This window comes from Melanerpes formicivorus, unplaced genomic scaffold, assembly GCF_026170545.1.
Source record: "Melanerpes formicivorus ecotype bairdi unplaced genomic scaffold, bMelFor1.0.p_v2 SCAF_349, whole genome shotgun sequence".
Classification (NCBI taxonomy): domain Eukaryota; kingdom Metazoa; phylum Chordata; class Aves; order Piciformes; family Picidae; genus Melanerpes; species Melanerpes formicivorus.
This window is the reverse complement of record NW_027142701.1, coordinates 94,640-109,363: the sequence shown is the minus strand read 5'-3', so window position 1 is coordinate 109,363 and position 14,724 is coordinate 94,640. Positions and strand designations below refer to the sequence as shown.

At 58.6% G+C, this 14,724-nt stretch overlaps 1 protein-coding gene across 9 annotated transcripts in view; it reads left to right on the top strand.

The window, feature by feature from the left end:
- The window catches only part of NCAM1 (neural cell adhesion molecule 1), a 99,832-nt gene that overhangs the window by 32,252 nt on the left and 52,856 nt on the right, over window positions 1-14,724 (top strand). For all 9 annotated transcript variants that reach the window (XM_068170348.1, XM_068170347.1, XM_068170346.1 and 6 more), the window contains exons 2-4: window positions 10,656-10,730; window positions 12,179-12,397; window positions 13,918-14,061. In XM_068170348.1, the coding sequence (XP_068026449.1) occupies window positions 10,656-10,730; window positions 12,179-12,397; window positions 13,918-14,061 (438 nt within the window). The remainder of the gene's footprint in view (window positions 1-10,655; window positions 10,731-12,178; window positions 12,398-13,917; window positions 14,062-14,724) is intronic.

Below are 14,724 nucleotides of genomic sequence, written 5' to 3'. Positions count from 1 at the left end.
GGGCTGCAGGAAAGCTGGGGAGGGACTGCTGAGGGTGTCAGGGAGGGATAGGACTGGGGGGGATGGAGCAAAACCAGAAGTGGGGAGATTGAGACTGGAGGTGAGGAAGGTTACAAGGTTGGACTTGATGACCTCTGAGGTCTTTTCCAACCTTATTGATTCTATGATTCCATGAAGAAGTTGTTCCCCTTGAGGGTGGTGAGAGCCTGGCACAGGCTGCGCAGGGAGGTGGTGGAAGCCTCCTGCCTGGAGGTGTTTGCAGCCAGGCTGGAGGTGGCTGTGAGCAACCTGCTGTGGTGTGAGGTGTCCCTGCCCATGGCAGTGGGGTTGGAACTGGCTGAGCCTTGAGCTCCCTTCCAGCCCTGCCAGCTCTGTGGTTCTATGATCTCCTGCCATGATTGATGTGCTCAGTGCTGAGCCCTGAGCCTCTTGGTGAACCTCAGTGAGGAGTCAGGCTTTGAGGTGGTGTTTGCCTTCGTGGAGCTGGCAGGATAAAAGCTGCTGGTGGAGCAGTGCTGCTCACAGCTCTTCATTTAAACCCCAGCAGCTTGCCAGCCATGGCCTCCACTCTACCACATTAGCCTTTCCCCCTTCTGTTTAATTGTGTCAGCTCTGCTTCCAGCCTTCTGCTGTCAGATGGCACAGAGTTCATAGCTGAGAGGCAGCTGAGTGTGCAGCAATTACCCAGAGGTATCTGAGAGCTGCTCTGGTGTTTTCCTCAATGCAAGGCACAGCTTTCTTCCTTCTTTACAGCAAATGTTGTATCTGATGGAAGCCTGAGGCTGGCTTCTCACTGCCCTTGTTCAGCTGGAGCTAAGGGCCCCTGTAAGCCAGCACCAGGAGGAGCACCACAGGCCTCTCCTTACTGCAGCAATTCAGACACTCCCAGACTCACTCCTGCTTTTATTGCAGTGGGGACAGGAAGCTGTGGCAAGGCAGAGCCATGCCTGGGTCAGAGTCAGTGCAGAGGGAGGGTAAGCAACTGACACAGCATCAGAGGATGGGGGTGGCTTGGGAGGGACCTCCAAAGCTCAGCCAGACCAACCCCCTGCAGCCAGCAGGGACATCCTCCACTAGGTCATAGAACCACAGAAGTGTCAGGGTTGGAAGGGACTTCAAGGCTCAGCCAGTTCCAACCCCTCTGCCATGGGCAGGGACACCTCACACCACAGCAGGCTGCTCAGAGCCCTCTCCAGCCTCACCTGGAACATCTCCAGGGCTGGAGCCTCAACCCCCTCTCTGAGCAGCCTGCTGCAGGTCTCCAGCAGCCTCCTGGGGCAGGACTTGTTCCTCACATCCAATCTCAAGCTGCTCTGCTCTCACCCCAAACCCTTGCCCCTGTCCCTGCAGGCCTTTGGGAGCAGTCCCTCTGCAGCCTTCTTGTAGCTCCCTTCAGGTCCTGCAGGGCTGCTCTGAGGTCTCCCTGGAGCCTTCTCTCCTCCAGGCTGAACACCCCCAGCTCCCTCAGGCTGTCCTTGTAGCAGAGGTGCTCCAGCCCCCTGATCATCCTCATGGCCTCCTCTGGACCTGCTCCATCAGGTCCATGTGCTGCATGCTAGGAAAGACTTGGGAGCACTGCAGGGAGGAGCAGCAGCCTGCTGCTGAGAGGAGAGGGGCAGAGAAGTGGAGTGGTGTGCAGGAGTGGGGACAGGAGGGCAGGCAGTGCACTTCAGAGGGCAGGCTGTTGAGATGTGAGCCTCCTGTGAAGAGAGGCTCTGCAGGGGGGAGGCTGAGGCAGCACAAGGGATGGGAGTGCAGCTGAGCTCTGAGCAAATCCAAGTGGTGAACTCCTGCAGGTCCCCCCCAGCCCTGCAGCTGATGAAGTGTTTGCACTGTCCAGCTTTGGGGGGCCCCTGGGGGAAGGAATCTCCCTGTGGATATTTGGTGGGGGGACCTCAGGAGGCATCCCTGCAGTGCAGCCACCTGCCCAGCAGGCTTTGGGGGAAGGTCTGAGTCCTTTGGTAACCCAATGTTTGTGTCCAAGAGGCCCCTGGGCAGTGCTGGAGAGCTGCAGTGGAGCTGGGGTGGGGGGGGAGGGTGCTGGACTCTGGCTCTCCCAGGCTGGTTTTGCTTCCCTGGGGTTGCAGATCTGTGCTTGCACTCTGCTGGTGACTCTGGCAGCCTGGCAGTGGCTCCAGCACAGGTCAGGTGGTTGTGTTTCATAAAGCCTTTATGGCTTCAGTACAAGGCTGCCTCTTGGTAAGCTTGGTGATTAGCTGTGGCTTAGGCTGGGATCCTCTCGTTTACAACCTTCACTTACTGCCTGCCCTGCCTGCCAAGCTGCTCTAGCAGCAAGTTGGAATAGAGTAGAGTAGAATAGAATAGAATAGAATAGACCAGACCAGACCAGGTTGGAAGAGACCTTCAAGATCATCGTGTCCAACCTATCAGCCAATCCAACACAACCCAACCAACTAACCCATGGCACCAAGCACCCCAGCAAGTCTCCTCCTGAACACCTCCAGGGATGGTGACTCCACCACCTCCCCAGGCAGCACATCCCAATGGGCAATCACTCTCTCTGGGTAGAACTTCTTTCTAAGCTCCAGCCTAAACCTCCCCTGGCACAGCTTGAGACTGTGTCCTCTTGTTCTGGTGCTGCTTGCCTGGGAGAAGAGCCCAACCCCCACCTGGCTCCAACCTCCCTTCAGGTAGTTGCAGAGAGCAAGAAGGTCTCCCCTGAGCCTCCTCCTCTCCAGGCTAAGCAACCCCAGCTCCCTCAGCCTCTCCTCCCAGGGCTGTGCTCCAGACCCCTCCCCAGCTCTGTTGCCCTTCTCTGGACACCTTCCAGCAGCTCAACCTCCTTCCTGACCTGAGGAGCCCAGAACTGGACACAGGACTCAGGGTGTGGCCTGAGCAGTGCAGTGTCCAGGGGCAGAATGACCTCCCTGCTCCTGCTGGCCACACTCTTCCTGATGCAGGCCAGGATGCCCTTGGCCCTCCTGGCTGCCTGGGCACACTGCAGGCTCATGTTCAGCCTACCATCCACTAGCACCCCCAGGTCCCTCTCTGCCTGGCTGCTCTCAGCCACTCTGCCCCCAGCCTGTAGCACTGCCTGGGGCTGCTGTGGGGTTGTTGAAGGCTCTCCTCTCTGCTCTCTCAATCTCCACCCCCATCTCTACCCTTACCAGGCTGGAGGAGATGCTCTCTGAGGTGTCCCTTCCAGCCTGAGCCATGCAGTGATGAGCTGTGAGCGATGCCTGCCTTGGAGCTGTGTCAGCTCTTCCTCCTCTGCACGTCCTGGTGCCTGATGAGAGGAGGGCTACTAATGTGTTGTTGCCTGTAGCTTGACACAGTGCAAAGAGCTGAGCAGCAGCAGAGGGGAGAGGCAGTAAACAAACTGATTTGAGCCCTGCCTGCAGGCATTTCTCATCCCTCTGCTGGCTGAGCAAATAGGTCACTGCATTAGCATGGTGCTCTCCCTAAGCTGCTGCCTTCTGCTCTCGTTGCTGGAGTGCTTTGGGGTTTGTTCCAGGGGGAGAGGCCCTAAGGGTGCTGACCAACCACCTGCTGCACCCCTGGGCCTTCCAGCCATGGGGGAGCTGCAAAAGGCCTTTCCAGTTCCCTCCCTACCTGAAGCACTCTCACACCCTGCTGGCAGCTCCCAGTGGTGTTAGCCCAAGGGAGGTTGGAGCCAGGTGGGGGCTGGACTCTTCTGCCAGGCAGCCAGCACCAGAACAAGAGGACACAGTCTCAAGCTGTGCCAGGGGAGGTTCAGGCTGGAGGTGAGGAAGAAATTCTTCCCAGCCAGAGAGATTGGCCATGGGGATGTGCTGCCCAGGGAGGTGGTGGAGTCCCCATCAGTGGAGGGGTTTAGGAAGAGGCTGGATGGGGAGCTTGGTGCCATGGTTTAGTTGATCAGATGGTGCTGGGTGAGAGGTTGGACTGGGTGAGCTCAAAGGTCTCTTCCAACCTGGTCTGGTCTGGTCTATTCTATTCTATTCTACCCTACCCCATCCCATCCCATCCTATCCTACCCTATCCTATCCCATCCCACTGTGTTCAGCAAGCCCCCAAATTCCCAGGAGCACTGAACAGTCCTCCCTGTGCCCTGCCCTTGGGCTACAAGGGGCTGGGCTGGCTTGGTGCACCTTCACTGGAGGAGCAGGAGGCTGGTGTGGGCAGTGGTGGCCTGGTTCTGCTGGCACAGGCATCACAGGAAGGTAGGAGTTGGAAGGGACCTCTGGAGGTCCAGCCCAACCTCCCTGCCAGAGCAGCATCACCCAGGAGCACACCCAGGTGGGTTTGGGATGTCTGCAGAGAAGGAGACTGCACAGCCTCTCTGGGCAGCCTGCTCCAGCAGCCTCACAGTGAACCTCCACTGCTCTGGCTTGCACCCCCTGCCCCTCATCCTGTCCTTGGACATCAGTGGGCAGAGCCTGGCTCTTGGAACACCTGCAGGGAAGGAGCATCCCTGCCTGTGGGCTGCATCTCCACAGCAGCTCCTCTGGAGGAGGGGGCCTTGGACATCACTTTTCCTGTCCTCTGGTGAAGGAGGAGGCAGTGGAGCTTGCAGCCCCTGGCAATCAGCTTGGGGCTTTACTGCCATGAAGTGCAGAGCTCTGACCCCTCCTCAGCCTGAGAGGGGAGAGTGGTGAGGGAGAAACTCTTCATTCCCCCCTGCAGGCAGCACTGGGGCAGTGGTGCAGCATTGCTGTGCCTCAGGAAGCTTGCAGTGAAGCACTCCAGCTTGGGGGTGTCCTTCATTGACACAGCTCAGCAGAGCTCAGAAGGGGAATGTAGGAAGGAAGGGGAGGGGAGAGGCTGAGCCTGGGCTGCTGGGGTGCAAAGCTGCTCTGCAGGAGTGAGGCACTGGGAAGCTGCACTCCTGCTCTCAGCAGGGCAGAGCAGGCACTCCACAGGCTGCATCCTTCTCTCTGCCAGCAGCAGAGCAAGTGACAAGCCAGGGGGGAGGGCAGGTTGATGATGAACCATTCCTGTTGGCTCTGGCAGCTGAAGGGCCACAGAGAGCAGCTCAGGTCTCTGCTTTGCTGCTTACCTCTGCCCTGACCTGGGGGTCAGTGCAGTTTGGTTTGATGGCCATGGTGGGCTTGGGTGGGAGGCTGGACTTGGTGAGCTCAGAGGTCTCCTCCAGCTGAAACAGATCCAGAGAAAGGTTTGGGGTGGAAGGGACCTTCAAGATCAGCCAGATCCAATCCCTGCCATGCCCAGGGACACCTCCCACCAGCCCAGGCTGCTCAGGGCCTCATCCAGCCTGGCCTTGAACCTCTCCAGGGAGGAGGCAGCCACAGCCTCCCTGGGCAGCCTCTTCCCCCCTCACTGGCAAGGATTTCTTCCCCATCTCCAGCCTCAATCTGCCCTCCTGCAGCTCCAATCCCTGTTCTTGCCTTAGCCACTTAGGCACAGGAGAAGCCTCTGAGGCTTCCCTGGTTGTGTTCCTGTGGTTCCCCAGGGGCTGGCTGGCTCTCTGCTTTCAGCTGCTGACACAAGCAGGGTGAAGCTGGAAGAATCCAAGGCATCCATTCCTGGGGGCTGTGGATTTGCAGGTGGGACTGCTGGAGGAGGGCTTTGGGTTTGGAGAGACAACTTTGTGCCTTGGGAGGGGGGCAGAGGGGGCCAGAGCCCCAGGCAGGCAGGGTTGTGCTGTTTGAAGGAGCAATCTGGAGCATGTTTGCCTTGCAAGGGGACAGTGTCTGCTCCTCTTACAGCAGCAGCCTCAGCCAAGCTTCTCCCACCCCCAGCAGCCACCAAGCCCTTCTGGAGAGGCCATTTGCCATCCCCTAACCCCACCTCACCCTGCTGGGGGGGCTGGGGGTCCTCTTTTCTCCAGCTGAGGGCAGGGTGAAGTGGGTGGAAGAGTGTGGCTGGCCCTGGGGCTGGCTGAGCAGGCAGAGGGTCTGCAGCCAGCCTGGGGCACTGCCCAGGGCCAGAGCTGCCCCTGCTCTCTGTCTGTGGATCTCTGGGCTTGGATCATCTCTGAGGTCTCTCCCAGCCAGGCCTGTGCTGTGGTTTTGTGCTGGGGAGCCCTGGGCTCAGCTGGCAGTGGGGCAGGGCGGTGGGGGGCAGGGGCTGTGCCCTCTCTGCAGCCTGTGTGTGTTGGTCAGAGAGGTGTGAGAGCATCGGGGCACAGAGCATCCTCTGCAGGACACCCCTGGGCCGCTGCCCTGGGGGCTGTTGGCTTTTGTGCCAGGGTTTTTCCTCTCAGCAGGTCCTCCCTCAGATGCTGCTCTGCTCTTCCCTTTCCCCTTTGTGTCTGTGGCACTGTGGCAAGCTGCTGTTTGCTTCCTCTCTGAATCTTTATGATCTGATATCCCCCAAAGGTATCAGCCATCCCCTCCTCCAATTGATGGCAGCATTACTGAGTGGTTGCCATGGTGATGGGGGAGGAATTGGATCTGCAGAGCAGCTGAGATCAGTCCCAGCTGCCTGCCTGCCTCCCTCCTCCTCCTCCTCCTGAGCACTCAGTGGATTGGTAATGAAGTGCCCTGGACAGGAGGCAGGGCTTTGTCTCCTTAAGCCTTTGTTGGGGATTAGGTCCTGGGGGCTTTCACCATAATCTGCTGAACTCCCAAGCTTGCCAAATCCTCCCCCTGGGGCAGAGAGCTGGGGGGCTTTGGGCCCAGCAGATACTTGTGTGTGTGCTGTGCTGATCAGTTGCTGGACATGGATGGAATGAAAGGCAGAGCCTTTAAGCAGAGAGCCTCAGGCTCTGCTCCTGAGGCTCCTTTGAGCCACAGTGGGGTGGGGAATCCTCCCTTAGCTTCCCCCTGCCTGTCACAGGGGGATGTCACCCCCAGGAGAGGCAGTGGGGACAGAAAGCTGCAGCTCTGTGCTGGTTTGCTTCCAGGCTCTGGCTCTCAGCTGCATGTTCTCTCTGCTAGCTGCCACAAAGCCCAGTTCATGCCAAGGGCCTAGGCTGCCAGTTTGCCTCTTTAGAACCCACTGCAGAGATGGGAAACTGTCCTGGCCAGAGCCCTCTGCAGCAGGGCAGGGGCAGGGGCAGGCTGCCTGCACGAGTGTCCTGCTTCATGGGATGCCCTGGGTTGGAAGGGAGCTCAAAGATCATCCAGTGCCAGCCCCCAGCCATGGGCAGGGACACCTCCCCCCAGCCCAGGCTGCTCAGAGCCTCATCCAGCCTGGTCCTGAGCACCTCCAGGGAGGGCACAGCCACAGTGCCCCTGGGCAGCCTGTGCCAGAGTCTCCCCACCCTCACTGCCAAGGATTTCCTCCTCCTCATCTCCAGTCCCAATCTGCCCTCTGCTTCAATCCATTCCCTCTCCTCCAGCCTGGCCCTGAGCACCTCCAGGGAGGGCACAGCCACAGTGCCCCTGGGCAGCCTGTGCCAGTCTCTCCTCACCCTCACTGCCAAGGATTTCCTCCTCATCTCCAGTCTCACTCTGCCCTCCTCAAGCTTCAGTCCATTCCCCTCTCACCCCACCTGGCCTGCAATGCCTCCAGGCTATTCCATCCTGGGGGGGTCATGGTAAAAGGCACTGTGCAGACCAACAGAGGGACTGTTGGGGAGGGAGTTGCTTCCCCTCTGCACAACCAGCACCAGAACAAGAGGACACAGTCTCAAGCTGTGCCAGGGAAGGTTTAGGCTGGAGGTGAGGAGAAAGTTCTTCACTGGGAGAGTTGTTAGCCACTGGGATGTGCTGCCCAGGGAGGTGGTGGAGTCCCCATCCCTGGAGGTGTTCAGGAGGGGATTGGATGTGGCACTTGGAGCCATGGTTTGGCCATGAGGTCTGTGGTGCCAGGTTGGACTGGATGAGCTTTGAGGTCTCTCCAGCCCTTGGTGATTCTGTGATACCTGCCCAGGAGTGCTGGTACTGAAGGCAGGAGGCTTAGTGGGGACTGTGCAGCTGCTGGAGCAGAGGCAGCACTGACTGAGGAGTGAGCATGGAGGGGCAGGCTGGGGGTGAGGAAGAATTCCTTTGCTGCCAGAGTGGTCAGGGGCTGGTCCAGGCTGCCCTGGGAGCTGGTGGAGTCCCCATGCCTGGAGGGGCTGCAGACCCCTGTGGCCATGGCACTTGGGGCATGGTTTGGTGGCCATGGTGGGGCTGGGTTGCTGGTTGGTCTGGATGCTCCCTGAGGCCTTTCCCAAGCCCAACTACTTCCAGGAGTCCATGAAGCAGCACCTGGCTGAGTGACCAGGTAGAGCCTGGGCTGTGGCTGCCTCACTCCTGGCCCTGCAGGGCTGCACCCTCCCTGCCTCTGGCCAAGACCTTTGCTCCCCTTGGGCTGATTGCTTTTGTGGGACTGCAGAACTGAGCTGTCTGGAGCTCCAGAGGAAGAGGAAGTTGCATTAGCAGAGGTCTGGGGGGGGTTGTGTTGGGTTGCCTTTAATCAATGGGCAGTTCTTCAGCACTCCTTGGGGGGCTGGGGGAACTTTTGCAACCAGATAAAAGATATGAGGGAGGGCAGAGCTATAAAAAGTGTTATTGTGTGGTTACAAAGAGGCCCTTTTAATGCAGTGATTATGGGATGCTGAAGAGGCCTTTATTGCTTCAAGTTGGCAGCAGAATACCAATGGGCTGCCAGTGTCTATTAAATGAAGAGGGGGGGAAAGGGGGGGGGAAAGAAATAGTCCTGTTTGCCTCAACTGCAGAGCATGAAGCAGTGCTCAAAACCCAGGGCAGTGCTGGCTGTGGTGGATTGATCACCCACCAGGCAAGAGAGCTGGGCAAGGGAGGAGTGAGTGGTGTGATTCAAGGCAGGGTGGTGACCAGCCTCTGTGTGTGTGCAGGTGGTGATGGCAGCAGATCAGCCAGAGATGGGCTGGGATGGAAGGGACCTGCAAGAGCTTCCAGTCCCAAGCCCCTGCCATGGGCAGGGACACCTCCCACCAGCACAGCTCTCATCCAGCCTGGCCCTGAGCACCTCCAGGGAGGGCACAGCCACAGCCCCCCTGGGCAGCCTGTGCCAGCCTCTCCCCACCCTCACTCCCAACAACTTCCTCCTCATCTCCAGTCTCCATCTGCCCTCCCCAAGCTCCATTCCATTCCCTCTCATTCCCCCCTGGCCTGGAACACCTCCAGGCTGTTCCATCCTGGGGGGTCATGGTGGGAGGCACTGTGCTGCTCTGCAGAGGGACTGCTGGGGAGGGAATTGCTGCCCCTCTGCACAGCCTGCCCAGGAGTTCTGTTGCTGGAGGCAGGGACTGGGGGATCTGATGGCAGCCAAGGTTGTTCTCCTGTCCCTCATGCCTGAGACCCCAGAAAGCTTTGCCTGGCTGTGTCCCAGGGGTGGTTTCCAGGCTTCACTCTGCTGAAAAGCTGCCCAGCACTGAAATGCAGGAGGGGAGCTGAGCCTGCAGGGAAGACAAGGACAAGCCCTGAGAGCTGGATGCTGCTGCCTGGGCTCAGCTCTCTTGCCTGCCCCTTCCATCTCTCTTTGCTGTGAGGCATCTCCTGGGGGCCTGGTTGGTTTTCTCTTGCTCTTTTCATCTGCTGAGCCCCAGACAGCCATAGGAAAGATGCAAGGTGGAGCACAGATGCTGGATTCTGGGGTGGTGAGCAGCTCAGCTCTCTACAGAGCCTTTTTTCCCCACCCCCCTCCCCATTTCCAGCTGTAGCAGACAGCACCTGAGAGTGGCATGAGAAGCATTAACAGCAGCAGCCTTTGCCCACTGCCTTCCCAGCATGCAGCAACCCCCCAAGAGCCAGAGAGGTCCCTTGGGGTGTTAGGAGAGAGGGAGAAGAGCTCTGGGTTTGTATGGGATCCCAGTCAGCTCCAGCACCCTGCTGCTGCCTGGTGGTGCTTGGCTGAGCAGCCTGAAGCTGCTGAGCAGCCTGGTGCCCATCCTTGGGCTGGGCTGCCCTGCCCTGGTACTGCTTTTCCTTTCTCTTGCCACTCTGGGCTGCTCTTGGTTGCTTTCTGAGAGAAAGTCAGAAGGTTGACTGGCTCAGCACTGCTTAGGCCACACCTTGAGTCCTGTGTCCAGCTCTGGGCTCCTCAGGTTAGGAAAGAGGTTGAGATGCTGGAAGGTGTCCAGAGAAGGGCAAGGGAAGGGGTCTGGAGCACAGCCCTGTGAGGAGAGGCTGAGGGAGCTGGGGTTGCTTAGCCTGGAGAAGAGGAGGCTCAGGGGAGACCTTCTTGCTCTCTGCAACTCCCTGAAGGGAGGTTGTACCCAGGAGGGGGTTGGTCTCTTCTCCCAGGCACCCAGCACCAGAACAAGAGGACACAGTCTCAAGCTGTGCCCAGGGAGGCTCAGGCTGGATGTTAGGAAGAAGTTCTTCATAGAAAGAGAGCTTGGCCATGGGGATGTGCTGCCCAGGGAGGTGGTGGAGTCCCCAGCCCTGGAGGTGTTTAGGAAGAGCCTGGCTGAGGCACTTGGTGCCATGGTTTAATTGATTAGATGGTGCTGGGGGAGAGGTTGGACTGGATGAGCTCAAAGGTCTTTTCCAACCTGGTTGATCCCATCCCATCCCATTCCATCCCATCCCATTCTATTCCATTCCATCCCATTCCACCCCATCCCATCCCATCTCTGAGTGTCAGCAGCTTGCTTTGGCTCCTCAGGGCTCCATGGCCCTAAACCTTCAGCTGAACACCGAGAGAGAGCACTGCTCATGAAGGCTAAGGTCCTCCACCCTGTGCTCCTCTCCCACAGGGCTTGCCAGGCTGGCAAACCCATTCTGCTGCAGGCCCTCCCTGCTGTCTGACCATCTCCTGTCTGCTCTTCTCCTTCCCAGCCTCTCTACAAGTGGACATTGTTCCAAGCCAGGGGGAGATCAGCGTTGGAGAGTCCAAGTTCTTCTTATGTCAAGGTGAGTGATGGCTCCTGGCTCTCTCTTGGGCTTGCTGGGGAAGGCCAACCAATGTTTCAGCTCTGGGAGACAAGCTCCAGGTCTAGCTGGAGCCAGACCACCATCTCCTGGTGGTTTAGTCTGTCTTTCTCATGTGCCCTTATGGTTTATGAGAGCCAGTGGCAAAGCAGCTTCTGTTGTTGGCTGGAAACAGTAGATGTATCCTCCCTTGAGACCCAGCAAGAGAAAGCAGCTCCAGCAAAGAGCTCTGAGAATGGGAAAAGAGCTGCTTGAAAGGGAGGAGAATGGCCAAGCAGGTCCCCAGGCTGGGGCACAGAGGCACCTTGCTCCAGCCCACTGCTCTTAGCTCTCCTCAGTGCAGAGGGAAGCCTTTGGTTTTCCAAAGGGTTTCTCCCATCAGCTGCTAGCAGCAGCCCTGGGAGTGCCCAGTGGCTTGGGAGCTGTTACCTCTGCAACCCAGGGCTCTAAGGCTGCTGCCTTCCTGGGACCACCATCCACTGCCTGCCCAGGCCCCCGGCGGCCCCAGGCTGCTCTCCTGCACGGGGCTGGTGCAATCCCTGTGCCCCAGAGCAGCTCCTGCCCTTGCATGGTGGTTTCCCAAGCCAGCATCCACCTGCCCTCTGCTGAGAGCAGCTGGGTGGTGTGTGATGGGAGGAATCAGTGTGGGGGAGCAGTGCAGGAAGCAGAGAGGTGCTGGGCTGAGCTCTGGGAGCACGATGCCCTCAGGTGGCCCACGCTTCCTCAGGAGCAAGCAATGAGCTCATCTGAACCCAGAGTGCTGAGCTGCAGAGTAATTGGTTGAGGCCAGGGCTTTGAAACTGAAGGCATGCTCTGAGCAAAGGCTGTTGGGATCTGATTTGCATGCAGAAGAACCTCTGGAATTCAATTCAAGCCCCTTCCAATAATAGAGAGCTTGTCCCACACAACAAAGCCCCAGTGAGGAGCGCAGAGATGTGAGCTGCAAGGGAACAAGACAGCCTGCAAACCACTCCATGACAATTGGGGTTTACAATGACTGCAGCAGGAGGCTGGGGCTGAGCAGTGCCAGAGCTGCTGCTGCACCGCTCTGGTAGGCAGAGCCAGGCCTGCAGATGTTGGCTGTGCTGGAAAGCAAGGTGGAGGTGAAGCAGGGAGAGACTTCTGCTCCCCAGGCTGATGTGCAAAGAGTAGGACATGGGGTCCCAGGAGGGCCATTCTGGGCTGGAGGGGGTGCCCCCCTTCAGGGGTCCCTGGAGGGAGTGCCCCCCTTCAGGTTCTAACCCCAAGCCAGCGCTCTCCTCGCAGCCCAGCAGCTGCCCGCTCCCAGCGCCGGGAGGGAGCATTCTCTCTGCCTGCTTCTCGGGCACCACAAACCCTTCCCCTGCCTCAGGCTTGTGCAGAACGCTCCTGGCTGCAGCTGGGATTCTCCTCACACCTGCTCTGTTGTGTTTCTCTCTCCTCATCCCCAGTGGCAGGGGAGGCCAAGTACAAAGACATCTCCTGGTTCTCCCCCAACGGGGAGAAGCTGACCCCCAACCAGCAGCGCATCTCGGTGGTGCGCAACGATGACTTCTCCTCCACCCTCACCATCTACAATGCCAACATCGACGATGCTGGCATCTACAAGTGTGTGGTCAGCAGCACAGAGGAGGGGGACTCGGAGGCCACTGTCAACGTGAAGATCTTCCGTAAGGCAGCGGCGCCCAGGGCTGCTTTCTGCTCCCCCTGCAGGCGCTGGGGGCCAGGCTGGGCGGGCAGCCCCTGCGCCCCTCCCTGGGAGGGGGGGAGGAGGAGGAAGGGGATGGGAAGGAGGTGCAGCCCCCCACACCTTCTGTCTTGGTTGGGAGGGTGAGAAGGGACTAGGAGCTTGGCCTGGCAGGGGGGGGTTGGACTGGATGACCTTTGGAGGTCTCTCCCAGCCCAAAGCGCTCTGAGATCCTCAGCTTGCCCAAAGTGCTCTGAGATCCTCAGCTTGCCCACAGCGCTCTGAGATCCTCAGCTTGCCCACAGCACTGTGAGATCCTCAGCTTGCCCAAAGCGCTCTGAGATCCTCAGCTTGCCCAAAGCGCTCTGAGATCCTCAGCTTGCCCACAGCACTGTGAGATCCTCAGCTTGCCCAAAGCGCTCTGAGATCCTCAGCTTGCCCAAAGCACTCTGAGATCCTCAGCTTGCCCAAAGCGCTGTGAGATCCTCAGCTTGCCCACAGCGCTCTGAGATCCTCAGCTTGCCCAAAGTGCTCTGAGATCCTCAGCTTGCCCACAGCACTCTGAGATCCTCAGCTTGCCCAAAGCACTGTGAGATCCTCAGCTTGCCCAAAGCGCTGTGAGATCCTCAGCTTGCCCACAGCGCTCTGAGATCCTCAGCTTGCCCAAAGCGCTCTGAGATCCTCAGCTTGCCCACAGCGCTCTGAGATCCTCAGCTTGCCCAAAGCACTGTGAGATCCTCAGCTTGCCCAAAGCACTGTGAGATCCTCAGCTTGCCCAAAGCGCTCTGAGATCCTCAGCTTGCCCAAAGCACTCTGAGATCCTCAGCTTGCCCACAGCGCTCTGAGATCCTCAGCTTGCCCAAAGCACTCTGAGATCCTCAGCTTGCCCAAAGCACTCTGAGATCCTCAGCTTGCCCACAGCGCTCTGAGATCCTCAGCTTGCCCAAAGCACTCTGAGATCCTCAGCTTGCCCAAAGCACTCTGAGATCCTCAGCTTGCCCACAGCGCTCTGAGATCCTCAGCTTGCCCACAGCTTAAGCTCTGCTGCAAGGCAGGAGGGCAAGGGGTAAAAGGAGAAGATTCTAGCACAGCCTAAATGTCTGGGAGGAGTTAGCAGAGAGAGCAGCTTCTGGGGGTGACAGGCCTGGTGTGAGGTCAGAGCAGTGCTGAGGGAGGAGGCTGGCACCTCCAGGAGGGCTCTAAGGGGGCAGCAGCCTGCTGCCCAGCAGCTCCTCCCATCCCTGCCAGGGAGCTGAGCACTGCCAAGTTCAGCTTCTCTGCCTTGCAGCGTGGGCAGGCTGGTGAGCTGGGGAGAGTGGGGGTTTGGCAGGGCTGGGGAACAGGCTTCCTGTGTTGCAGGGCATTGCATCAGGCACACCTTGAACCTGCCCTCAGGAGCAGGGCTTCCAGACAGCGCTGTCCCCTGGGCTTGCTTTGAGTCAGCAGCAGAGCTGGAGGTGTGCTGAGACAGCTGCAGTGACTTCCTTCTCCCCTTGTCTGCAGAGAAGCTGATGTTCAAGAATGCTCCCACCCCTCAGGAGTTCAAGGAAGGGGATGATGCTGTCATTGTCTGTGATGTGGTCAGCTCACTGCCTCCTACCATCATCTGGAAGCACAAAGGCAGGGATGTTATCCTGAAAAAAGATGGTAAGGCACCAGGGATGTCTTGGTCAAAGCTCCACCTGCCCTCAAGGAGTGCAGGAGGACAGAATGGTAGTGGTCAGCAGGGAGGAGAAGAGGACTTTGTGTCTAACACTCTAGGCCTTAGGATGTGAATGGAGCTATGCAGGGTGCTGAGGCTTGGCAGTGGCAGGGCAGTGATGTTGCCCCAGCAGTGGCCACTGGGCCTTGGCACTGGAATAGGCCAGAGAATGCCAGAGGGGGGCAAGAAGATCAGCTACAAGAAAGCATCAGCAGGCAGAAGAGCTGCATGCTGAGACACTCTCCAGCTGTCCTGAGGAGAAAGGGCTGAGAGCTCCTTGCGAGTGAGAAGCTTTCCTCTTCCTTGCAAGTGATGCAGGCTGTCATGCCCAGAGGGCTTTTCCCTGGCAGAGGGAGTGCAGAGCCCTGCCTCCAGTGGAGCATTCCTGCCTCAGCTGTATTCCCACATCTGTTCCTGGCAAGACTTGAACCCTGCCAACCTTGGGCAGGCTGCAGATTGCTTTGTTGTCTGCTCCAATGAAGTGTGAAGGTGTCTGTGTGTCTGTCTGGGTGCTGCTGGCTGCGTTTATCCATGCTGAAAGGCAGCAGAGCACTCTGCCTGCTGCCCACATCTGGTTCCTTTCTTGGCAGGGTCAGAGCAGAGTCTCC